Source organism: Poecilia reticulata, chromosome 6 (genome assembly GCF_904066995.2).
Source record: "Poecilia reticulata chromosome 6, P_reticulata-male-v2, whole genome shotgun sequence".
In the NCBI taxonomy this organism is placed as follows: domain Eukaryota; kingdom Metazoa; phylum Chordata; class Actinopteri; order Cyprinodontiformes; family Poeciliidae; genus Poecilia; species Poecilia reticulata.
This window is the reverse complement of record NC_088835.1, coordinates 31,149,335-31,175,127: the sequence shown is the minus strand read 5'-3', so window position 1 is coordinate 31,175,127 and position 25,793 is coordinate 31,149,335. Positions and strand designations below refer to the sequence as shown.

The 25,793-nt window shown below is 46.7% G+C and overlaps 1 protein-coding gene across 2 annotated transcripts in view; it reads right to left on the bottom strand.

The window, feature by feature from the left end:
• Positions 1-25,793, bottom strand: part of tmtc2b (transmembrane O-mannosyltransferase targeting cadherins 2b) — a 106,447-nt gene that overhangs the window by 50,193 nt on the left and 30,461 nt on the right. For both annotated transcript variants that reach the window (XM_081608393.1, XM_081608392.1), the window contains exon 2: positions 11,724-12,300. In XM_081608393.1, the coding sequence (XP_081464519.1) occupies positions 11,724-12,300 (577 nt within the window). The remainder of the gene's footprint in view (positions 1-11,723; positions 12,301-25,793) is intronic.

Genomic DNA, 25,793 nt, shown 5'->3' with positions numbered 1-25,793 from the left:
GTGAACGTAAGGTTGTTTGAGTGAACATCAGGTTGTTTGTCTGAGTGAACATCAGGTTGTTTGTCTGAGTGAACATCAGGTTGTTTGTCTGAGTGAACATCAGGTTGTTTGTCTGAGTGAACATCAGGTTGTTTGTCTGAGTGAACGTCAGGTTGTTTGAGTGAACATCAGGTTGTTTGTCTGAGTGAACATCAGGTTGTCTGAGTGAACGTCAGGTTGTCTGAGTGAACATCAGGTTGTTTGTCTGAGTGAACATCAGGTTGTTTGTCTGAGTGAACATCAGGTTGTTTGTCTGAGTGAACGTCAGGTTGTTTGTCTGAGTGAACATCAGGTTGTTTGTCTGAGTGAACATCAGGTTGTTTGTCTGAGTGAACATCAGGTTGTTTGTCTGAGTGAACATCAGGTTGTCTGAGTCAACATCAGTGATTTCCGTCCAGCATCTTTCAACACAGAAAAGGAAAACAGAAAAACAGCAGAAGTCCTTCGTGTTGTGATAAAACCTGCATTCATGTTTTTGGCTCAGTGTCACTGCTGGGTAAGAAACGATCCACACGGGACGACAAGAACTGAATTAGGGTCCAAATCAGGATCCAGACCAGGTACTGACCCGGTTCTGTTTGGCTGTGGTTCCTTCCTGGAGGACGGCATCGGCTGCCATGATGCTGCCAACACCAAATCGCTCTCCTGATGCTAAATTTATACTTTTTACATCAAAAGTTCTCAGTTCTTCCGTTTCTGTCTCTGATCCGTCTTCTCAAGCTGGTCAGACGACCCCGGGTTCTGAGCCCGGTTCTGGTTCTGAGCCCGGCCCTGGTTCTGAGCCCGGTTCTGGTTCTGAGCCCGGTCCTGGTTCTGAGCCTGGTTCTGAGCCCGGTCCTGGTTCTGAGCCCGGTTCTGGTACTGAGCCCGGTTCTGGTACTGGTTTTGAGCCCGGTTCTGGTTCTGGTACTGAGCCTGGTTCTGGTTCTGATCCAGGTTCTGGTACTGATCCAGGTTCTGGTTCTGAGCCCAGTAATGGTTCTGGTACTGAACCTGGTTCTGATCCAGGTTCTGGTACTGATCCAGGTTCTGGTTCTGACCCCGGTTCTGGTTCTGAGCCCGGTTCTGGTTCTGTTCCAGGTTCTGGTTCTGAGCCCGGTTCTGATTCTGGTACTAAGCCTGGTTCTGAGCCCATTTCTGGTACAGAGCCCGTTTCTGGTTCTGGTTCTGTTCCAGGTTCTGGTTCTGAAGCCCGGTTCTGGTACTGATCCAGGTTCTGGTTCTGTTCCAGGTTCTGGTTCTGAGCCCGGTTCTGATTCTGGTACTAAGCCCGGTTCTGGTTCTGAGCCCATTTCTGGTTCTGAGTCTGGTTCTGTTCCAGGTTCTGGTTCTGAGCCTGGTTCTGATCTGAGCCTGGTTCTGGTTCTGGTACTGGTTCTGAGCCTAGTTCTGGTTGTGTTCCAGGTTCTGGTTCTGAGCCTGGTTCTGGTTCTGTTCCAGGTTCTGGTTCTGAGCCTGGTTCTGGTTCTGATCTGAGCCTGGTTCTGGTTCTGGTTCTGAGCCTAGTTCTGGTTGTGTTCCAGGTTCTGGTTCTGACCCCGGTTCTGGTTCTGAGCCCGGTTCTGGTTCTGTTCCAGGTTCTGGTTCTGAGCCCGGTTCTGATTCTGGTACTAAGCCTGGTTCTGAGCCCATTTCTGGTACAGAGCCCGTTTCTGGTTCTGGTTCTGTTCCAGGTTCTGAAGCCCGGTTCTGGTACTGATCCAGGTTCTGGTCCTGTTCCAGGTTCTGGTTCTGAGCCCGGTTCTGATTCTGGTACTAAGCCCGGTTCTGGTTCTGAGCCCATTTCTGGTTCTGAGCCTGGTTCTGGTTCTGTTCCAGGTTCTGGTTCTGAGCCTGGTTCTGGTTCTGATCTGAGCCTGGTTCTGGTTCTGAGCCTAGTTCTGGTTCTGTTCCAGGTTCTGGTTCTGAGCCCGGTTCTGGTTCTGAGCCTAGTTCTGGTTCTGTTCCAGGTTCTGGTTCTGAACCCAGTTCTGGTTCTGAGCCCGTTCTGGTTCTGTTCCAGGTTCTGGTCCTGTTCCAGGTTCTGGTTCTGTTCCAGGTTCTGGTTCTGGATCTGCAGCAGGTTTCTTCCTGTTTCCAGGACAGTTTTTCCTCTCTACTGCCGCCACATGCCTGCTCTGAATGGATCACTTGCTGTAAGCGACCCGTCGCCCCCTGCTGGTCAGGAGGAGTAACTGCAGTAAGTCAACGTCTCGATGCTCCGCTGGGTTTTCCTCAGAAACTTCTTAAAATAATTTGAATAAAATGAACCGATTGATAACTATGATCAACTGGAATGATGTGTGATTGAAATTAAATCATTTTTCATAAAGTTCCTCCAGACGGCGGTCCTGCCTGGTCCAGCCAGACTCAGCAGGTCGACACCACGCTGTCCGCCTCCCAGGAGAGAGGCAGGTGGGAGAGGGCAGGGGGCGCCACCGAGCCCACCGGGCTCAATCCATCACACAGCGACAGGAACCAGTAGAGCACAAAGGAGCATCTGTGGAGCCGCAGGTAAAACGGACGGCCTGGGTTTCCCTCTGCTGCTGCTAAAACACAGAAGCTGTTTTAACGCTGGTTGTCATTTGTTCTAGGATGATTTATTATTATTGAACACAAAAATTTATGATATTTACTAATTTATCTGCTCAAATAATGCAAACTTTTATTGAAGCAAACAAAATAGTTTGCTGATTTTTTCAGGCGTTGTTTGGTTTCTCAGCCCAAATCTGAGAAAGAGTTTCTGGATGTTTGTGGTAATATAATATTACAAAACAGCAACAAATGCAAAAACCTGGTCAATGAAGAGGAAACTTGTGTTGAATCAAACGTTTTTTTTTTGTTGTCATTTTAAGGTACAACTGGTCTGTAAAATTTGTCGATCTAAAAGAAATAAAAAAAAGTTGACCATTGCCTCTGCTAACAGATCATATCTGTCACACAAAATCATCCAGTGGGCCACATTCAGCCCCCGAGCCACACTTTGGACACCGCTGATTAGCGTCCACGGGATGAAAATATGTTGCAGAGAAACTGCAACATCTCACATCTGGAACTCTGTCGGCTCTCAGGCTCTCCAGCGTTCCTGAGGTCTGGCCTCTCTGGCACGACCCACTCAGAAACACCTGAGGTCTTCGCCTACATGAACTCCATCAGCTGCATCCCACTGACACACACACACACACACCCACACACACACACACCCACACACACACACACACGTGAGCGCGCCCTGAGCAGTGACCTTGAACTAACGGGAGAAGTGCGAACAGAAAACAGGAGGCGAGAAAAGAGGCAGCCTGACTTCCACTCAGGTCCAGCTGGGTCTCGTCCCAGATCTGGGAATTATTTTTCTGCTGTGCACTTTGATGATTGCGGAGGAATATTTGGAGTTTCCATGGAAGGAATGGACGGACGCAAGGAGCTGACGTGACACCAGCAAGAGGAATCTGCTTCCTCCAGTTTACGGTATCAGAGCGTTTTCAGGAGTTCGCCGCGGTCGTGTTGGAAGCGTCGGCTCCTCTGGACTCCGGCTGATGCTGAATGCTCCAGAAATCACAAACATATTCCCCTCCCAGTTAAAAATGTGACTTCAGTCAAAGGAACAGTGGATGCTGAACTCCAGAGAAAAGAGGCGATGCACAGAGCCGAGTTTTCCGTTTACACTGGACCTCCTGCCGAGCAGGAATCACAGCTCCTACGTTCAGGGCCATTTCCACGAGTTTAACGTTCATTTTACTGGTTAGTAGCGATGCAGAACAGAGCTCTGTATCTGCTAAACACCGTCTGACTGCATTTGTTCCTCAGCTATATTCGGAGCTCTAATCGACTTTCAGCGTCTTGCATAGAAAACGAGCCTATTAACTAACGCTGTGCAGCAAAGAGCCTCATAAAGACCCGTTTTTCCACATTAAGCATGATTATGGCATCAATACGTTACATTTGAACTCCATCAACTCGCTGCCTGAGTTCGCGGCCGTGACGCGGTTAATAAGCTGCAAACTGAAGGGAATCAGATAGTAAAGGTCCATCTGAGTAAACAACATAATGACTTTTCTCCACTTTTCAAGGCGTCACATTATGTGGAAAGAGGTAATTAGAAAACGACCAAACTGTACAAGCTGCTGGACTCAAACCAAACATAAAACCTGCAGCAGCAGCAGGAGGAGGAGGAGGGAGCTGCTGCTGCTGTTTAAAACTAAACTGAATCCAAACTAAAACCTTAGATTTGAGGCGTAGTCGTGCCGTCGTTGGACCAAAGCTCTGGAGCAGCATCGCTCTGGTGGCTCCGGCGGCGGCGGCGGCTGGAGCCGCTCCGCTGGTTTCCACTTCTTCTGCTTCTCCAGACGTTTGTTCAGGATTTTCTGGCCGAATCGTTGCTGTTCTGTTCGGTCAGTTGTTCTCTCTGGCTCTACTGTGAGTTTTGCTCTTTGCTTTTTTTACTTTCAGACAGTTATTTTAATGCGTAACCATGGCAACGAGGTGCGCTGATTAGCATCTCAGTAACTGAACTTTGACCCCAAATAATAAGAGGAGCTGAAAAGGGAGGGAGAAGGAGGAAGTTCAACCATCTCTCCCCGACTCCATCGTCTCTCTCTCTGCCGGACGGAGATTTGAAGAGGAGCAAAAGCAAAGGAGATGGATTAGCAGAGCTGCTAACAGCTGATGGTGTGTTACTGTGAAATTTTGCACATGACAACACTGAGATTTTCTAAAGTCAGTGGCTTCATCACTCTGGTTAGGAGGAGTCAGAAACATTTCCATCCACAGAGATTTTACAGAGTTTGGTTAAACAAATTTAAAAAACAAATTGTTTTTTTAATCAAACAATTAACCAAGTGTTGCTACTTAGATTCCAGAAGAGCAGCTCCTCTTCATCGCCTGCCAGGCCTCACACCGACGGGCAGAAAGCAAAACGCTCTGAATGTGACGGATCATCAGCCGCTTGGTTCAGAAACGCTCCTCCATGTGACCAGCATCTCTCTGCTTCGCTCAGCGGAACAGGAAGTTAGCATGACTGCGTCTGATGGAGGTTTTCTAAATGACACCAAACTGCGTCACATTTTAACTTTAGAAATGTTCTGCTTTAACTACTTCCTCTCCTCCTCAGAGGAGGAAGATCTCCAAAATGAGAGGACAACTCACACAGTGCGTCATCTCCCCCTATATGGACGACAGCTGCAGTGTTTGCAGAACTGATGATCATAATTCATGTTTTGTCTTTGGGCAGAACAAACTGATTTGGTGTCATTTGATTCACCCTTTCATCTGAGATCTGATCTGGGTGAACTTTGTTGATGCTGCAGTCACAACCAATCATCTGCCATAAATACGACTCTAAACGTATGAACTGCTGAGCTTTTAACATTTTAGTTAAACATCTACAAAATTACACCGAAAGAGTTCAAGGGTTGCAACACGAGTGAGCAAATATAAAAAATAATATTTAGATTAAGAAAGGAAATTAAGTTTTAAGAATATTCTATGATAAGATAATTTATTGGCTTTACCAGGAACATTATATTAGGTGGATAATAATATCTTTAAATCTTAGCAGGATGGTGTGACGTTTGGACTTTCCACTTATGATGTTTGGACAAATATTCCACCTCTGATTCCAGAAAAAAGATAAATCCTGCATTTATATTTCAAAATGTGAAAATCCATTAATTTCTCCAATGTAGGAAAATAATTATTTTTTAAGAAAACAAAGATTTTAGTACCTAACATTCCTTTAGTGAACACTTGATCATCTGCAGCCAAACAAAATACTGTTTACTGATCTGGTGATTGGTCTCTGGATTAATAACTGGAAAGCAAAAGGTGCGTATGTTGAGATTTATTTATCAGAATTTGAATCAGGTGAAGTTAAAGCTGGCAGTTCTGGGTTCACAGAAAACGAAGGTTTTTCATCTTAAATGTAAAATATATAGATTTTTTTTCATTTTTGATTGAATTACTGTCCTGTTGTTTCAACAAATGGTCATTTTTAGAGTTTGTATATTCGAGTAAATGATTAATCGATTGCTAATTATTTTTTTAAATTTCGATAATCAATTAATTACGATTGTTTTCCTGATATTGTGCAGCTCTGTTCTCAGCAGCGCTCGTTCCCATTGGCTGGTTTAGAGCAGCCTGGGCCGCCATCTTGTTGGATCTGCTATGTTGGGGGGAAATGTGGACCAACAAACGGGCAGAAAATGGAAAACGCTTCCGACAGCTGCTTACGGAGAAAAGGTCTTCCGGACAGACCGGGCGCTACGGCAACGAGAAGCTACAAAACGGCCATCACATTTTGTTATTTCAGCCAGTTCTCCAGAAAAATGCTTTCTTTTCTTTGGTTGAGCATGTAGTGAAAGCATGAAAACACACACAAACACACACACACACACACACACACACACACACACACACACACACACACACACACACACACACACACACACACACACACACACACACACACACACACACAGACTGGAAAAGCCACAAGCTTCATGCAAAGAGCAGCTTCTACGACACGTATATCTAAAATGTGCACCATCCATTAAAAACAGACACTTCCGAAGTTTTAAAAATACAATAAGAGACAATAATGTGGCCGGAGGTGGAGCCATGATTTGAAGATTTAGTCGTAGCGTGAACCTGATTTGCATTATTTCCTGGTTTTCCTCAGGCACACTTACACTTTTAAGCATAAATGCAAATAGGATTTTTACATAATTATGATGTTAACTGAGAAACTGTCGCTAATAATCCATCAGGTCTTGTTTTGAGGATTTTATTAAAAAGCAAAGTGGTACAAATGGAACGAGGCGGAACTGCAGGGCAGACAGTGAGCTTCAGAAAATATTCATTTTCACAGAACGTTTTATCAGAGTGTAGAGACACATCACCTGATGGAGAGAGCGCCACCTACATCACCTGATGGAGAGAGCGCCACCTACATCACCTGATGGAGAGAGCGCCGCCTACATCATCTGATGGAGAGAGCGCCACCTACATCACCTGATGGAGAGAGCGCCACCTACATCACCTGATGGAGAGAGCGCCACCTACATCACCTGATGGAGAGAGCGCCGCCTACATCATCTGATGGAGAGAGCGCCACCTACATCACCTGATGGAGAGAGCGCCACCTACATCACCTGATGGAGAGAGCGCCACCTACATCACCTGATGGAGAGAGCGCCAACTACATCACCTGATGGAGAGAGCGCCACCTACATCACCTGATGGAGAGAGCGCCACCTACATCACCTGATGGAGAGAGCGCCACCTACATCACCTGATGGAGAGAGCGCCACCTACACATCACCTGATGGAGACAGCGCCACCTACACATCACCTGATGGAGAGAGCGCCACCTACATCACCTGATGGAGAGAGCGCCACCTACATCACCTGATGGAGAGAGCGCCACCTACACATCACCTGATGGAGAGAGCGCCACCTACATCACCTGATGGAGAGAGCGCCACCTACATCACCTGATGGAGAGAGCGCCACCTACACATCACCTGATGGAGAGAGCGCCACCTACATCACCTGATGGAGAGAGCGCCACCTACATCACCTGATGGAGAGAGCGCCACCTACACATCACCTGATGGAGAGAGCGCCACCTACATCACCTGATGGAGAGAGCGCCACCTACATCACCTGATGGAGAGAGCGCCACCTACATCACCTGATGGAGAGAGCGCCACCTACACATCACCTGATGGAGAGAGCGCCACCTACATCACCTGATGGAGAGAGCGCCACCTACATCACCTGATGGAGAGAGCGCCACCTACATCACCTGATGGAGAGAGCGCCACCTACACATCACCTGATGGAGACAGCGCCACCTACACATCACCTGATGGAGAGAGCGCCACCTACATCACCTGATGGAGAGAGCGCCACCTACACATCACCTGATGGAGACAGCGCCACCTACATCACCTGATGGAGAGAGCGCCACCTACATCATCTGATGGAGAGAGCGCCACCTACATCACCTGATGGAGAGAGCGCCACCTACATCACCTGATGGAGACAGCGCCGATGGAGACAGCGCCACCTACATCACCTGATGGAGACAGCGCCACCTACATCACCTGATGGAGAGAGCGCCACCTACATCACCTGATGGAGAGAGCGCCACCTACATCACCTGATGGAGACAGCGCCACCTACATCACCTGATGGAGAGAGCGCCACCTACATCACCTGATGGAGAGAGCGCCACCTACACATCACCTGATGGAGACAGCGCCACCTACATCACCTGATGGAGAGAGCGCCACCTACATCATCTGATGGAGAGAGCGCCACCTACATCACCTGATGGAGAGAGCGCCACCTACATCACCTGATGGAGACAGCGCCGATGGAGACAGCGCCACCTACATCACCTGATGGAGACAGCGCCACCTACATCACCTGATGGAGAGAGCGCCACCTACATCACCTGATGGAGAGAGCGCCACCTACATCACCTGATGGAGACAGCGCCACCTACATCACCTGATGGAGAGAGCGCCACCTACATCACCTGATGGAGACAGCGCCACCTACATCACCTGATGGAGAGAGCGCCACCTACATCACCTGATGGAGACAGCGCCGATGGAGACAGCGCCACCTACATCACCTGATGGAGAGAGCGCCAATGGAGACAGCGCCACCTACATCACCTGATGGAGACAGCGCCGATGGAGACAGCGCCACCTACATCACCTGATGGAGAGAGCGCCAATGGAGACAGCGCCACCTACATCACCTGATGGAGACAGCGCCACCTACATCACCTGATGGAGAGAGCGCCACCTACACATCACCTGATGGAGAGAGCGCCACCTACACATCACCTGATGGAGAGAGCGCCACCTACATCACCTGATGGAGAGAGCGCCACCTACATCACCTGATGGAGAGAGCGCCACCTACATCACCTGATGGAGACAGCGCCACCTACATCACCTGATGGAGAGAGCGCCACCTACATCACCTGATGGAGAGAGCGCCACCTACATCACCTGATGGAGACAGCGCCACCTACATCACCTGATGGAGAGAGCGCCACCTACATCACCTGATGGAGAGAGCGCCACCTACATCACCTGATGGAGAGAGCGCCACCTACACATCACCTGATGGAGAGAGCGCCACCTACATCACCTGATGGAGAGAGCGCCACCTACATCACCTGATGGAGAGAGCGCCACCTACACATCACCTGATGGAGAGAGCGCCACCTACATCACCTGATGGAGAGAGCGCCACCTACATCACCTGATGGAGAGAGCGCCACCTACACATCACCTGATGGAGACAGCGCCACCTACACATCACCTGATGGAGAGAGCGCCACCTACATCACCTGATGGAGAGAGCGCCACCTACACATCACCTGATGGAGACAGCGCCACCTACATCACCTGATGGAGAGAGCGCCACCTACATCATCTGATGGAGAGAGCGCCACCTACATCACCTGATGGAGAGAGCGCCACCTACATCACCTGATGGAGACAGCGCCACCTACATCACCTGATGGAGAGAGCGCCACCTACATCACCTGATGGAGAGAGCGCCACCTACATCACCTGATGGAGACAGCGCCACCTACATCACCTGATGGAGAGAGCGCCACCTACATCACCTGATGGAGACAGCGCCACCTACATCACCTGATGGAGAGAGCGCCACCTACATCACCTGATGGAGACAGCGCCGATGGAGACAGCGCCACCTACATCACCTGATGGAGAGAGCGCCACCTACATCACCTGATGGAGAGAGCGCCACCTACATCACCTGATGGAGAGAGCGCCACCTACATCACCTGATGGAGAGAGCGCCACCTACATCACCTGATGGAGAGAGCGCCACCTACATCATCTGATGGAGAGAGCGCCACCTACATCATCTGATGGAGACAGCGCCACCTACATCACCTGATGGAGACAGCGCCACCTACATCATCTGATGGAGAGAGCGCCACCTACATCACCTGATGGAGAGAGCGCCACCTACATCACCTGATGGAGAGAGCGCCACCTACATCACCTGATGGAGAGAGCGCCACCTACATCATCTGATGGAGAGAGCGCCACCTACATCATCTGATGGAGACAGCGCCACCTACATCACCTGATGGAGAGAGCGCCACCTACATCACCTGATGGAGAGAGCGCCACCTACATCACCTGATGGAGACAGCGCCACCTACATCACCTGATGGAGACAGCGCCACCTACATCACCTGATGGAGAGAGCGCCACCTACATCACCTGATGGAGAGAGCGCCACCTACATCACCTGATGGAGACAGCGCCACCTACATCACCTGATGGAGAGAGCGCCGATGGAGACAGCGCCACCTACATCACCTGATGGAGAGAGCGCCGATGGAGACAGCGCCACCTACATCACCTGATGGAGACAGCGCCACCTACATCACCTGATGGAGACAGCGCCACCTACATCACCTGATGGAGAGAGCGCCACCTACATCACCTGATGGAGACAGCGCCACCTACATCACCTGATGGAGAGAGCGCCACCTACATCACCTGATGGAGACAGCGCCACCTACATCACCTGATGGAGAGAGCGCCACCTACATCACCTGATGGAGAGAGCGCCACCTACATCACCTGATGGAGAGAGCGCCACCTACATCACCTGATGGAGAGAGCGCCACCTACATCACCTGATGGAGACAGCGCCACCTACATCACCTGATGGAGAGAGCGCCACCTACCTCTGCTGGAAGCTTAAAGAACATGAGGTGCCTTTCAGGAACTTCCTGTTTCTGCAAATATTAATTTATAAGCATCTCAAAAAATAGGGCTGCACAGTGGCGCAGTTGGTAGAGCTGTTGCCTTACAGCAAGAAGGTTCTGGGTTCGATTCCCGTCCCCTGGTCTTTCTGCATGGAGTCTCCATGTTCTCCCTGTGCATGGTGGGTTTTCTCCAGGTACTCCGGTTTCCTCCCACAGTCCAAAAACATGACTGTCAGGTTAATTGGCCTCTCTAAATTGCCCCTAGGTGTGAGTGTGGTTGTGTGTCTCTGTGTTGCCCTGCGACAGACTGGCGACCTGTCCAGGTGACCCCGCCTCTCACCTGGAACGTTAGCTGGAGAGGCAGCAGCACCTCCTGACCCCACTGAGGAACGAGGGTGAAAGAAAATGGATGGACGGATAAGCATCTCAAAAGACACGAGGCCTTTTCATTGACGTCTTAAAATACTTTTCCTACGATGTTTTTTTCGTCTTTCTCTTCTGTTATTTTTGCATGTTGTGTTGTTTGTTTGGCTTCTAATTGATGTAATTAAAGCAATATTTTACATTCATTAATATGATTGGCCCATGTTGAAACACCGAATCCAGATAAATATCATCACCACTTTCTGTCCTGCAGATAAAGCCCAACAAGATTAAGGTGTAATTTTGTCATGCTTTTATTATGAAAAGCTGTTTGTTTGCATGCCAGACGTGAAGATATTCCTCTCATATCAGCCACCAGAAGCACATGAAGAGCTGTAGACCATCAGCGCTGCTCTGCTTGTTCAGGTTTGTTTGCTTTTTTTGCAAACAAATGAAACCAGCCAGTGATCCCTGAAGGACGCAGCTGTTCACACACTCGGAATAAACCAGCGCTGCAAACACACCTCAGTGTGACCCGCCTCCCTTCAGAAGCAAAGAGTTTTACCTTGTACAGCAGCAGAATGGTCTGTCTCAGTTTGAGTCTGTGGAAAACGCAGACGTCGTATAAAGCCGCCACGGCCAGGACGGTGACTCCCAGCTCCTTCCACAGCATGCTGCAGGCGGCGCAGGCCAGGCTGCTCAGGAGCCACGCCGCCAGCCGCCAGGGCCCGGCGCGGCCCCGCAGCCCGCAGTGACGGACGTAACACAGCAAGGACAGCAGGAAGAACAGAGCGGCGCCTTCGTCGGCCCGCCCCACCACGCCCGCCACCGCCTCGGTGTGGACTGGGTGGGAGGCGAACAGCAGGCCGGCCAGCAGGCTCCACGGCCCGCCGCCCAGCAGCAGGCGGGCCAGAGAGGTGAACAGGACGGTCACGGCGCCGTGCAGCGCCACGTTGACGGCGTGGTAGCCCCAGGGCTCCAGGCCGCCCACCGCGTAGTTGAGGCGGAAGGACAGCGTGCAGAGGGGCCGGTAGGACTTGTGGCTGCCGCTGTGGGTCAGCAGGGTTCCCCAGAAGTCATCGTAAAAGATGTTGGTCCAGGGCGTCTCCGGAAGCAGGTCCTGATTGGTCTTAATGGCTCGGCTGGGAAGAGAAAAACAGAAAAACGTCGATATGCGACTCAAATCAGTAGCTAAATGAGCAAAACATAAATATGATCCTCTGCGTTCTACAAGCAGAAAACACAATATTTCATTTATGTTTACAATAACAGTCAGAAAAAGTGATCACCAAACCAGAAATGAAGCCGCAGTCGAACAGCAGGAGGATGAAACCAAATCTGACTTTTTTCATTTAGTCTGAGTGGAAAAATTCTGATCTTTTCACCACCAAAAAATCCAGTTTGTGTCACAACGAGCCAAATCGTTCCTGATATTATTCAAAGCGTCTGCAGTCTGAAGCTCATGTCGCGTTTCATCCCACGTTCACGTCGTTGCTGTGAGACGTGCAGCATAATTCTGCTCCAGGAGAAACCAGATGGATGTAAACAATGTTTGAAGATGACAATAATGACGTAATGAAAACAGTCCGAGTCAGTGAACGCATCACAAACTGGTCCAGCAGCATACTGACTCAAAGAAGTCTGATTCATTTAATCAGAATGAACGAACAGGAAAAAAAATGATTTCAGCAAAACAAATTGGAAGTGAGCATCAAGACCTGCTGTGAGAACAGAAAAGGAGCGAAGAGCCGTCTGGTTACTGGCTGACGTCACTTTTTACTGGATGGTTTAAAACAACTAGTTTGCTCCAACAACCAAAGAGAGAAAACTGAATCTGGGATTCATGGATCCAGAGAGGAACCAAAAGTTCCTCCATGTGGCCGTAGAGAGCCACGGCCTCATGGAGAGATGAAGAGGTGGATTAGCAGAGCTAGCTAACAACTGATAGTGTTACTGAGGAATATTAATCTTCAGACTGTCATATAGAAATGGTCTTCAGTCAGGGGCCTCTTCAGATTTGCTGCAGGACTGACTGTTACTGGATTAGCATCATCATCCACAACAACTCTCTGAAGATACTTTTATGATCTGAGCTGCAACATTTAATTGGGAACATTTACTGTCCCTCTGGGAAATTTAAAGCATCTTTTAGCTGAACTGAATCAAATAAATCTGTATTTGAATTAAAGATCTGAGCAGGACAGTCATCACAGCGCAGCTCTACGAGTTGTTGCCTTTAGATTGACAGAACGGCTCGACATGGGATGGCTCTGGGAGGCTGTTGGCTCCTGCTGCCGGGATCAGGCCCAGCAGGGCAAGGCGGTTGGTACGTCCATGTTTAAAGGTATTTAAGAACAACAAATGTGGACGTTGGGTTTCTCCTTGCAGCATTCACCAAGAGGAACAACTGGACCAGCCCTTTGTGTGGGATGAGCCTGCGTGACCTGACCCAATGCTGCTTCATCAGCCACAAGCTGTGTGTGTGAATGGCTGCTGGGACCGCCAGCAGGGGTCAGGGGTCAGGGAGGGTGTGTGTCTCTCCAGGAGTCCTTACAGAGACGGCGAGGCCTTGTCCAACGTTTCCTGCTCTCTGACAGAGCAGCACGCCCATCATGCTCTGCTTTCAGACAATGATGGCTACAATTTGCTTAATGAGCCCCCCTGTGAGAGGGAAGCTGCAGCAAAAGCGGAGCGGAGGTGTTGTAATTACAAGTTTGATAAACGACACGTGACAAGTGATAACAAACCGAGCGAACAAGGTTGTAATCTCCCTGTGGTAGTCACAATTTACACACGTAATTAGCTCAAGGAGAAATGGGTGGAGAAAAGGTGGAAGTGTGTGTGTGTGTGTGTGTGTGTGTGTGTGTGTGTGTGTGTGTGTGTGTGTGTGTGTGTGTGTGTGTGTGTGTGTGTGTGTGTGTGTGTGGGGCTCTCCTCGTGCAATTCATCACATTTTTATTATGTGGGACAAAAATTGAATCAGAGGAAAGAGAAGTGAAGTTAAACACATTTAAAGGTGTGAATGCATGAAATAAGACAGCCATGTTTTTAAATTAAATCTACATAAATCGATTTTTTAAATATGATCCTTTGTCAAGAAGAAAGTTAAATTGATCATTAAACTCCTGTGGTTCTCTCCTGCTACATTTTCTGCAGCAGTGTCTCTCCTGCATTAAAAGGACAGCAGCTCAAACATCGGTCATCGGTCCAGTGCAGCTGGCTTCATATTCCAGAGGATTCAGGTTGTTGTGAGTTACAAGCTGCGCCAACTAGTGAGAAAGTTTAATAAAATATCCTGATTTCTTACCAGGATAAAAGGGGAAACTCTAAATATGAATTTTTCCAAATGTGAACAAACATAAATGTTCCTGTGCAGCTGCAGCACGGCGTGTCTGCCCCACCTGCAGCACGCCACCTGACTCTGGCTCTGCTCAGCCAGGATGATGCTGCTGCAGACCAGCTGCGTCTCTGAACAACTGGGATGTGGAGGAGAGCCACCAGAAAACTGTGCATAACGTGGGTGAAAAGGTTCTCTGTGCAGCATGTTGTGGAAAAATTTCATTTCCCAAGCACTAACATCATTATTATTGGCACAACTAGAACTACTGCACACCCAGTGGTGGCTACTTCCTTACTGCAGGAGGTCAGATCCATCCCAAAGATTTGAATAATGACAGGCTGGTTCTGGTAACTAAGCAACGGTCACTGGCGAGTGAGTAGGAGACTGCTACCGTTAACGTTGGAGAAGCTAGCGACTAGCATGCTGAGGCTGGTCAGCCTCTGGGTTTCCTTCTTCCTATCCTGGCATTTAGCTCAGATATGTTAGCATTAGCCTTGGTAGCCAAAGTGAGTGTTTTTATTTTCTTTAACCCACATTTTAGAAGGGAAAATGTTTGAGATGCAGTATCTGTAGCGACATCCATGGACGCCATGATGTCGTTTTGACTGAGTTTCCTGTGATCCATCATCACACCAAGCATGAAGTCGGTTTCTGAATCAGCAGATGGCTAAAGGTTTTCCGCTATTGTCTCTCTACTTTATTAATAGTATCTTTAATTTGATCTACTTTAAAAACTTCAACACTTAGAGTGAAAGTCTAAGACTCTTCCAACAAGGACTGGATTACTCTACCCTAAAAGCAGAATATTTCAAACTGTATAATGTGTAAACACACTAAAATGACCCTTTGTTGAACTTTCACCAGCAGCAGAAGAAGAAGTCAGCCCAGTGGGTTTTCAGCTTCTCCAAAGTTAACGTGAGTTACTGCTCTCCTTCTCCGCTCAGCTGCCGGCGCCGGCCTATCATTAGTCAGATCAGTAGCTCAGGCTTCCTGCGGCAAAGACGTAGCTGCTGCTGGGCGTGAAATAGTCTTAATTTTAGCACCCGGCTTATTAGGAATATTTAAAAAAAGAGAGCAATACGTGTCAGCTCTAACATCTTTTACTCCCAAACACACAAAGTTCAATATTTATAAGACAATATATGAGGACAGGCTCCTCCAGCTTATCTGACGCTGCAGCTGCAGACCTGATCTGCTCCGGCAGGCGGCCTTCGAAACACAGCAGAAATAAACATTTATCATAAACCGTGTGTGTGGCCAATGCAGAAGGTCATTTGACTTCAGAAACCAAAGTTCAACACAGTCATAAAGACTTCAGCACCATCATTTTCTATAACGAGCATCAGCATGACAGCTTTCAAAGCAACAATCTTATGGCGCTCACTCGAAGATTTTGGAAAGCAGTAAAAATCACGAACCTGCAAACCTTTAAACTGCAGCACTTTGTTGTATTCAAAATGTTTTTTTTATTAAATTTATGGTTGTTGTTTGGTTACAGACCCATTTCAAAATGCCAGGCATGGAGAACACCCAGAGACGTCTTCCTTAGGTCATAACGAAGGTAAAATCCCTCTAAGACTGTTGGGATGCTGCAGAGATTTCCAACCATAGACTGCAGCATTCATCAAATCATAAAATGTGGTGAAATAGAAGAAATTGCAGCTCTTGAATGTGAGTAACCTGGAGAGCGCTGCAACAATCAGCAGGGAAACTGCTGAGCTCCTCAGCACACAGCCAATCGGGTTTCTGCATTGTCTCTGGTCACAGTGATGGAGGTGGTGCAGCTCAGCTCTCTGCTTCATCCTCAGACATGCCTTTCGTTTTCTCCAGTCTATTTGTCAAGTGAGGTCTTTATTCCAGCACAGGAGGTTCATATGAGGCTCTAATGGTTCCATGACATGTCAAAGCTTCTCTGGATTCAGCTTGGCTCAGCGCCGCTGCAGCTAGATGCATTAATGCTGCTGAAAAAACCACACCGGATTCTTCTGGCAGCCAAGCTGAACACATCGGCAGAGTGAGGCTGTCAGAAGCCAGCAGCTCTTACATCCTGGCATGATGAGCTGCCAAGCACACGTTTCACTGCTCAGGTGTCGCAGATCCAAGCAGCACCTGACAGGCTGACGGCCGAGTAAAAGAGAATAAAGACGGGCTTTTTTAACTCACTCAGCAGATAAATGAGAATCGTTTGCATTATTACCCACAGCTGGGATTTCAGGCAGCTCCCTTAAAATATGGCTAATCCAGTGCTGGGTCGACTCCGGCTAATCCGTTAGCAGCAGAGCTAATTAATAAAGAAATCATGTTTTAAATTCTAAAGCACTAATGTACCGTTCAGGTAAGTAAAGTTTGACTTCTGGGTAGAAGTTTTGGTTTGGGAATTTGTAAAGTAGATCCATGCTCTTATTTTGACGGGGTGAAGACTGTTTGCCCAGCAGCTCCAAACAAACATGAGATGTACAGATTCATTCATCACTAACATGAGAAACAACCACGGTGTCAATTAGCCACAGACATGCAAAGATTTACATACTGATTTAGACCATTCTGGTAGCGCGTTAGCATTAGCTCCCAATAAATACTATGCTGGTATAATGTGTTAGCATTAGCTCCCAATAAATACTATGCTGGTATAGCGTTAGCATTAACTCCCAATAAATACTATGCTGGTATAATGTGTTAGCATTAGCTCCCAATAAATACTATGCTGGTATAATGTGTTAGCATTAGCTCCCAATAAATACTATGCTGGTAGCACATTAGCATTAGCTCCCAATAAATACTATGCTGGTATAATGTGTTAGCATTAGCTCCCAATAAATACTGTGCTGGTATAATGTGTTAGCATTAGCTCCCAATAAATTCTATGCTGGTATAATGTGTTAGCATTAGCTCCCAATAAATACTATGCTGGTATTATGTGTTAGCATTAGCTCCCAATAAATGCTGTGCTGGTAGCATGTTAGCATTAGCTCCCAATAAATACTGTGCTGGTATAATGTGTTAGCATTAGCTCCCAATAAATACTATGCTGGTATAATGTGTTAGCATTAGCTCCCAATAAATTCTATGCTGGTATAATGTGTTAGCATTAGCTCCCAATAAATACTATGCTGGTATTATGTGTTAGCATTAGCTCCCAATAAATGCTGTGCTGGTAGCATGTTAGCATTAGCTCCCAATAAATACTATGCTGGTATAATGTGTTAGCATTAGCTCCCAATAAATACTATGCTGGTATTATGTGTTAGCATTAGCTCCCAATAAATGCTGTGCTGGTAGCATGTTAGCATTAGCTCCCAATAAATACTATGCTGGTATAATGTGTTAGCATTAGCTCCCAATAAATACTATGCTGGTATCATGTGTTAGCATTAGCTCCCAATAAATGCTGTGCTGGTAGCATGTTAGCATTAGTTCCCAATAAATACTATGCCATAGCACGTTAGCATTAGCTCCCAATAAATACTATGCTGGTATAATGTGTTAGCATTAGCTCCCAATAAATACTATGCTGGTATAATGTGTTAGCATTAGCCTCAAGTAAATATTACGCCGATATGGCGCTTTAGTGTCAGCAGAACTGATGTTTATGATTAGTGCTTTAGGGTTAGCGTAGCTAACTTAGGTGCCCACCATTGGGCAAATCATTAATCCATGTGGATGTTCATCATCATCACCATCGCCTGCTCCTGTACCAGAATGGAGGCCAGCTGGAGAGCAAGGCCGGCTCTGGGCTGCTGGCTCGGCTCAGGCTCTAAGCAGAACTGGCAGCAGGAAGGACCTCTGTGTGGACTGCGAGTGTTTTCCAGCCGGGAGCACATTCCTCCCCAAACCGCCTGCCTTTACACCGACTCCCACAGGAGCAAAAAGATCATGTGGCCTCTAACAACGGAGGCCACTGAAAAACTTTTACTTCTTCTTGAAGCTGTGCTTCAAGGCTGCAGCCATCATTCCCTCCACAGCGTGTCTGGATTTCATTCATGAGGCTCGGCCCGTCGTTCCTGCTCAGCTTGTCACAATGACGGCCGAGGCAGAGACATTTTTCAGTTGGAAACTTTCCAAAAGCTTGGGCTTTTTAAGTAAAGGGTGGCTTACTGATAAAGAACTATTCACTGAATGAAGAGAAGTTTCTTTGTTCACAATAAAAAACTAATTTGAGAAAGTTTGCTTTCAGGCGGATTCTAGCCAGGTCCATAAAAAATGCACAGTGAGATTTATGATGAGAAATAATCAAGAGAGCAAACCACTTTGTCAGTGAAGCAAGTTTCAGTCATGAGATGAATGCAGTATTAGGATGGAGGTACAAAAAAATAAAAAAAAATGGCCGCACCAATAAGGAAAAGATTGATTTGGTGGTGCAGCAACCAACCAACCGGAGCAAACATGAGGCCAGGCCGGATATTAGAAAAAGACTGAAAGCCCAGGACAAGTCATCACGTCATCAGGATTTTCCAAACTCAGCGACTCAACGAATCTGAGATGAGAAACCAGGCAGAAAAAGCTGCATGACCAAACTAACCGACTTTAATATCCTCCGAAACACAGAGGAGGTCGGCCCAGTTTAGGGTGGAAGAGGTCACTGATGTACGCTCTTCTTATTTTAATAGTTCAAACACCAAATAGAGCTTAATATGCATCGATGCACACAGTGGAAACCGTCTTATCACTACAGTAGAAGCTCACATCACTGCCTTTCTTTTCTCTGCTCCTCAGCCAATCAGCACCAATAAAAATAAATGCTGCTCCTGGATTGGCCACTTTGCAAATGCCAGTCAGTAGTGTTGCTCCAAGGGATTTCAGTTTCCTGAACTGTATTTTCTGTGTTATATTTTATATCTGGTCCACCGTGGAAAAGCATGGAGAGGGTTCCTGATAATCTGGCACCAGAAAACACAAGGAGGAAGGAGCAGACATGAAAGAAACAGACAGATTTGATTTTCAAATCCTAACCGTAAATCATCACAAGTCATATATATATATAAATATATATAAAAAAAAATAAAGTAAACTTGATCCAATCTAGAAGTTTGTGCTCTAAAGCTTTTAAAATTCAAGGCATGTAAAGATTTCCATTTGTTTCCGTCTGTTAAAATAAGTCTGGAGGAAGTGACTGAACATCTGTGAGTTATATGTCATCACCCAGATCTAATATCACAAAGCGGCTCAGGCGTATTTTTAGAGCGTAAACGGAGAAAACAGCGTTTCCCGCTTCGTGTTTCCGGAAAGTTTTTGTCTCTGCACTTTCTAGGCAAACGGACTGGAGTTCGATTGTAATCACACCCATAGGCATTTAACGCCAACAACACCTGTACAGCACTGGGTCAATCCAGGCTGAGAGAGAGCAAGGCATTCAGCAGATAACAAGAAGGTTGAAGAGAGTGAAGCAAAGCAGACCTCTGTCTCTTACGGCACATATCTGGAAGCTTTTTGGTGAAGGAGCTGCATTCTCTGATGCTGCTGTGCTAATCCGACTCTTTCCTTTAATCCTTTCCCCAAAGTTCATATATATGAACAATCAGCAGGTCAGAGAGTTCAAACAAAAACCCAAACCAGCGAGTCTAGTTACAGAATAACCCATTACAATAAACTCAAGAGGTTTGCATTTACCAATTCAAAATAGTTCATCTAAATAAAACATTCACTTATTAACCACTTAACTAACACTAAAGTCGTGTTTTAGCACAAATACAGATTGAAACTCAGATGATTAAATGCAACCGAGTTTATAACTGTGTCCCGACTGCAAAAGTAGAATTTGGAAAATGCATCCAAACTGGTGAGACGGCAGGTTTTGAGTGGTGGGACTGGTTCCAGCTCGTGTTTGTTTCCTCCCAGCCTGACCCATGTCCAATGCTGAGGTAGTCACTCAGGCTCTGCAGCTCTCCTGCTCACAACAGGAGGCTTTTGTCACAGTCTGACCTTTCTGGCCACATGGTAATAAATTTGTTTGATTCGTTCCTCCTCTCGTGTTCAGGGTGCTTCTCTTCACATGGAGAGGCAGATCAAGCGAGGGGAGGTTACTCTTGTGTTTGCGATTCATTCAGGACCCATCCAGCCCTTCATACCAGCGGCCTGTTTACATTCTCGTTTGGGTTCAGAGGATGTTGACCTGCAGAGCGGGTCAGAAGGACCTGTGTGAGACAGATGGACCCGCAGAAAGCCTGTAAGCCAGAGATAACGTCTGAGGCTCGGCTTGTCGCTCTACCTAAAGCTGTTTGCAAGGAAAAGGTTTTACGAGCCGCAGCCGGCAGCATGAGGGGACATCAGAGCAGAGGCCTGCGCTCGCCGGGGTTTACTGCAGGGAGATAAAGTTCCTCTGAAAACAAGTGATGGAAAGACGAGAAGTCATCTTTCATGACCAGAACCTCTCAGAGCTGCTACATTTGAACCAGCTGTTTGCTACCTGTTCTTCTCACTGCAGCAGTGTCTCCGTTTTAATATCAACACCTCAGTGAAACCATGCGAGAGAGGAGGCTCATGCAATGGAGCCCTTTTCAAACCACTGCTGCGGTTTAATGGTGCATTCATACCAGACCTGCTCAGTTCGCTTTAATCCAACTCCAGTCCGGTTTGTTTTTGGACCTCTGGCTGATTTCCTTTTCTCACTGGACCCATAAGATCCGATCAGATCAGGAGCACATCGTGACCATAACAGCTGATCAGCATCCTGAACACTGATTAACTTTTTATTGCTCTCAAAGCGTTTCTGAAAAGGCCAATCAGAGAAACTTAGAAACAATATTTAACTTAAAATATGAGACTATAATTATGCTATCACAGCAGAAGACAATGAAAGCTCAAGTCCACCGTTTTCTTCCTTTCGGTAAATAAAGTTTCAGCGTAAACCAGGAAGACGGCTGAACAGAGAGGAAAACAAACAACTAAGCTGAATATCTCCAGTGCAGCTTGCCGTTGCGTGAGAGCAATGCCTCGTAAACCTATAAACATGTCCAAGAGGAGAACAAATAGCCTCTTACGTGTTTTTAAATGCTTTGTCTTCCACATGGTGTCAATTTGCATTTTTGCAAAGGAGCCCATTTAACAATTTACAGCCACCAAATCACCCAAACCGCACCACCCCTGAAACCATGGCTTGTGCTTTTTACAGACTCTGTACTCCACTGACTTTTCCATTTACAAAGAGCAGAATCTTAAATCAGCAGCAGTAAAACTTGGCCTGACACGAGATAACTCCACGCACTCAGATGATTCCCGAAGAGCTGCCGAGCAGTTCGCTGTTATTATCTTTGGTACAATGCAGAAGGCAGACGTTTCATTTGGGTTTTATTTCCCCAAGACGGACGGGTGAGGAATGTGCAAATCAGTCAGAACAGAAAAAGCAAAGATGCTGCTGAAGCTGGACAAAGAGCTTCGTTATTCACAGAGAAGCAAAGTCCACCGGCTCCTGCAGCTACATGGGCTGACAGGCCGTTCAGAGAGGAAGAAGCCATTACGCCAAAGCCAGATAACGCTTTGGAAATGTTCGCAGGGACAGAGAGTTTAGCTTTTGGAGACGTGTCCTCATGAAACTGGAACGGTGCGGTTCAGTTTGGAGGTTAAAGGGAAGCTAGCAAGGCAGCATCAGACGCTAAAAGGGAGAAAGAAAAACATGAAGTTGTGCTTCGCGTAGTTTGGCTGGTTCACTCCAAACCAATAGATGAAAGAGAATTATAAATTATAATTCTCATTCTCTTTTTTGCTGCAGTTTAAATGTTTGCTTAAAATTTACATGGCAGTTGGATGGAAGCCTCATCTGAAGGCAGGAAGTTAAATCTGACCCAAACATTCAGCTAAAGTGGTCATAAAGTAGCTTAACTGACCTCACGCCCATAAAACTGAGACTGAGTGAAGATGGCAGCCATGCTGAGTTTCCACTGGTGGAAAAAAATGACAAGTTGGAATTATAAAAGTAAATTTACCAATTTGAAAAACATGTTTTTCGATTAAAAGTTTTTTGCATAAGGTGGTTTTTTTCCACCACAGTGAAATTTATTCCATAAAACTGCAGTGAAAACAAATGTTCACATCTCATGAATTACAGCAGTTTGCATCCAGCAACATCATGCTTGTTCGTAGCCGCTGGCCTGATTGGACACAGCTGGCTCCACCAGAGGGTTCTGCATCGCCAAGAGCTCAGTTCATCGTTCAGAAGAATCCAAAACTCTTCCGTGAATTCACCGACTACAATAAGGAGCTTGTCGCTCCAACGCCTGAAAGACGTCGACCGACTTCTTCTCTGACGGCTGAAAATATCTCACGTTGGCGCCTGCATCCATCTCTACCATCATTTTATTCACTTATTGAGTGAACACACTTATCCACATGGGATTTTAAATGCATTTCTCATTTAATGGAAACCCTGAAATAGCAAAATTCAATTTTTTGAAATATCGATAGCAAAATATCGACGTTTTGCGCACACAGCTAGTGAAGTGAAGCAGGTCACATGTGGATATCTGAACCTAAGGTAATAGTTTCGGTCTGCAGACAGAAGAGTCATCCTCACCAACACGGAGGTTTGTCCTCCATTTGGTCACTACACCACAAAGGCTCCCCATAGCTAATCTCTTTTTCCTTTCAAGCAATAACATTCAGAGGCAATTTTCTTCTGTTCCCATTGTTGGGCTAAATTGAACTCTGCACTAAGATGCAGCAATTCTGCAACCGTCAGCAGTATTGGATTTTCTAAAAGCATCTAACACAGACCGTCCTGAAGCTAAAGAAAATCCCTCCTACAACGGGTCCAAACTGAAAAAACCCTCAGCAGCAAAGTAATTATTCCTCCCGATGAGACCATCATTCAAATTACAGTGGAATGAGCCAAACAGAACCACTGGGACAGAACGAGAAGAAATCAGTGTGTTTTATGGGCATCTCATGTAAAAGTAGGTATCACACGATAGTAATCTAATCAGCTGCTCTCCTCAGGGAAACTCTGAGGTTTAAACACACGGCTGCTTGTTTTCTGGTTGCTGAGTGTGTGTCTGCAGGACCTGCGTTCAGTAACTCCATGAGGAGATCAGCCCAATTTGAGTCATGAGTACCGAGTGAAAAGCTGGGAATCGTTTTGTCCCAGATGCCGATCCAATTTAAGAGTCATTTACGATTAAAGATCAGGCAATTGATGACACAGCGTCCCACCCTGATGCTGCATTAAAGATAATAACAGGCAGATGCCTGGAAATTCAGGAAGGTTGAAGTTTAGCAAGACAACAAACGACATTGGAGCAGATACACGGTTTGAACTGCTGCTGTGCAACACAGAGCTGAGACTTTATAGTTAAATTACTATTTCACCACAAATGAAGGAAATGAACTAAGGAAAAAACCTTTCTGGCTGAATTTTACCCAATGAATAATCCACATTATCAACCGAGCTCAATACCAACAATCATTAGCAAAACCTTGAGAGGCCCAGAAAACCACAAGCCTCCTCACTTCAATCTTTACTTTGGTGCATTCAGGCTAACAGAAAGAAATGCATTCATTTCATTTCTGAAATACTTGTTGGTGGCATATTGTAGGTGCAGCGAACAAAGCTGAGGGAGTGGACTCGGAGGCACCGGCCCCCAGAATGCCGGACAAAGGGCCCAGAGGAGCTCAGGCGTAGTGAAAGCCAGCAGACAAAAGGGCTGGAGGGCTCTTTATGGCTGCTTGAAGGAGGCAGTGCTGGGGACCCGGTGCCCGCCGACCCAGGCTCAGGGTTTTGGTGAGCCATGAAGTACGAGCATGTGTGGTCCACAATCACATCCAGCGAGCGGTGGGAACCACGCCTTCGTCTTACTGACTGCTCTGCAACCTGGTAAGAAAAGTCCACGGAACAAAACCCAGCACCCCCTTCCTAGGAAGATGTGCATTAAAAGGTCACAGAAGCATGGCTGCCTGGTTCACTCTTCCTCTGTGGAGGACAAAGGAGTTGACAGGTGCAGCAGAACCAACGACAAGAGGAGGGAGACGGATGGGACTGAGGGAAGTGGAGGAAAGGAAGAAACTACCGGCTTCCTGAGGGACTTCAACAAATAGGTGTGCCATGCGTCCCTAATTGGCTCGTTGACTGATGAAGCCAACAACAGGAACCTGCTGAGTGAACCTGCTGGGTCCGTTTGACGATTCCTAACCCCATGTTGAACCTCTGCAGGACTTTTTGTCAGTGTGATCAGGAAATTATCTATTTATTTTTAATGATGGTTCAGTATTTTCACACATTATGGAGACTAAAGAGCTAATAGCAGAGCTAATTTTCTGTTAGGCGCTTCAGCGTTTTTGTTAACTTTGAAATCCTTGAGCACACTTCGCTTCTCATAAATTCATTTTTCTGGATAATTTCTAATTTACTTGGCTGTCTTGCAAACTTTCAGTTAAATAAATATTTTTAGATTTTATTTTCTCCTCTTCTTTTCCAACCATGTCTGGCTCAACGTGTCCTTAAATGAATCCACCAGATGTGTAAATATTTTGAGCAGAAACGTTTGTTACGACATGAAAAGGTGGTGACTCTTTCTTCTGCTCAGTCGGTTCTGCTCCTAAAGTCAAGCTGTGAATGCTGCAGCCTTTGGGGCAGGAAGCAGATGGAGCCGTGTCCTTCATTGCACCTAAAATAAAACAGAGGGCACTTCAGCGTCTCTTCTTAAGCGACTCCCTGCGTCACCTGCTCTTTGCACCGTTTCCAGGTCAGCTGCCAACATGAGGATGAGAAAAGGAGACGCTTTTTCCCAGGAAACCTTTTCCTTAAGGAATTAGAGTCAAAGAGAAAGAGCCGCCGACCTCCCAGGAGTCCGGGATCAGGGAATCAGGAAGGAATGGAAGGAAGAATGAACAGACACTTGCGTCATTCGTCATCTCTTCCTGCCCTGGATTTGTTGACAAGGTCTCTTACACAAGAAGATTTAGAGATGCATTATCTGCTGCTAACAGAAGATAGAAAGGGATTCAGAGGCAACCAACCAGCCATCCCTCTGAACTGTCACTTCACATCTGTCAACACCGAGCAGAAAGAGCAGCAAACATGCAGACTCAAGCAACGGTCTGCAGCAAGTAGCCAAGAAACTTTAAAGTATTCCTGTTTTCATGCACTAAACCATGTGGCTTCAACTGGGATACGTTGAAATAAACCGCAGCGTGCTGGGATACTTTTAGTTCTTAGACAAGGGTCTTTGTGTTCAAGTTGTAAATCTATGCAGTTACACATCTATTCTCATTACTGCAAGACACAGAACAACAACTGATCCCTGCAACGTTGTTTACTCCGAGATGAATCATTCAAGCTCTCAGGAAACGTTCACGTCTTCTGGAGTC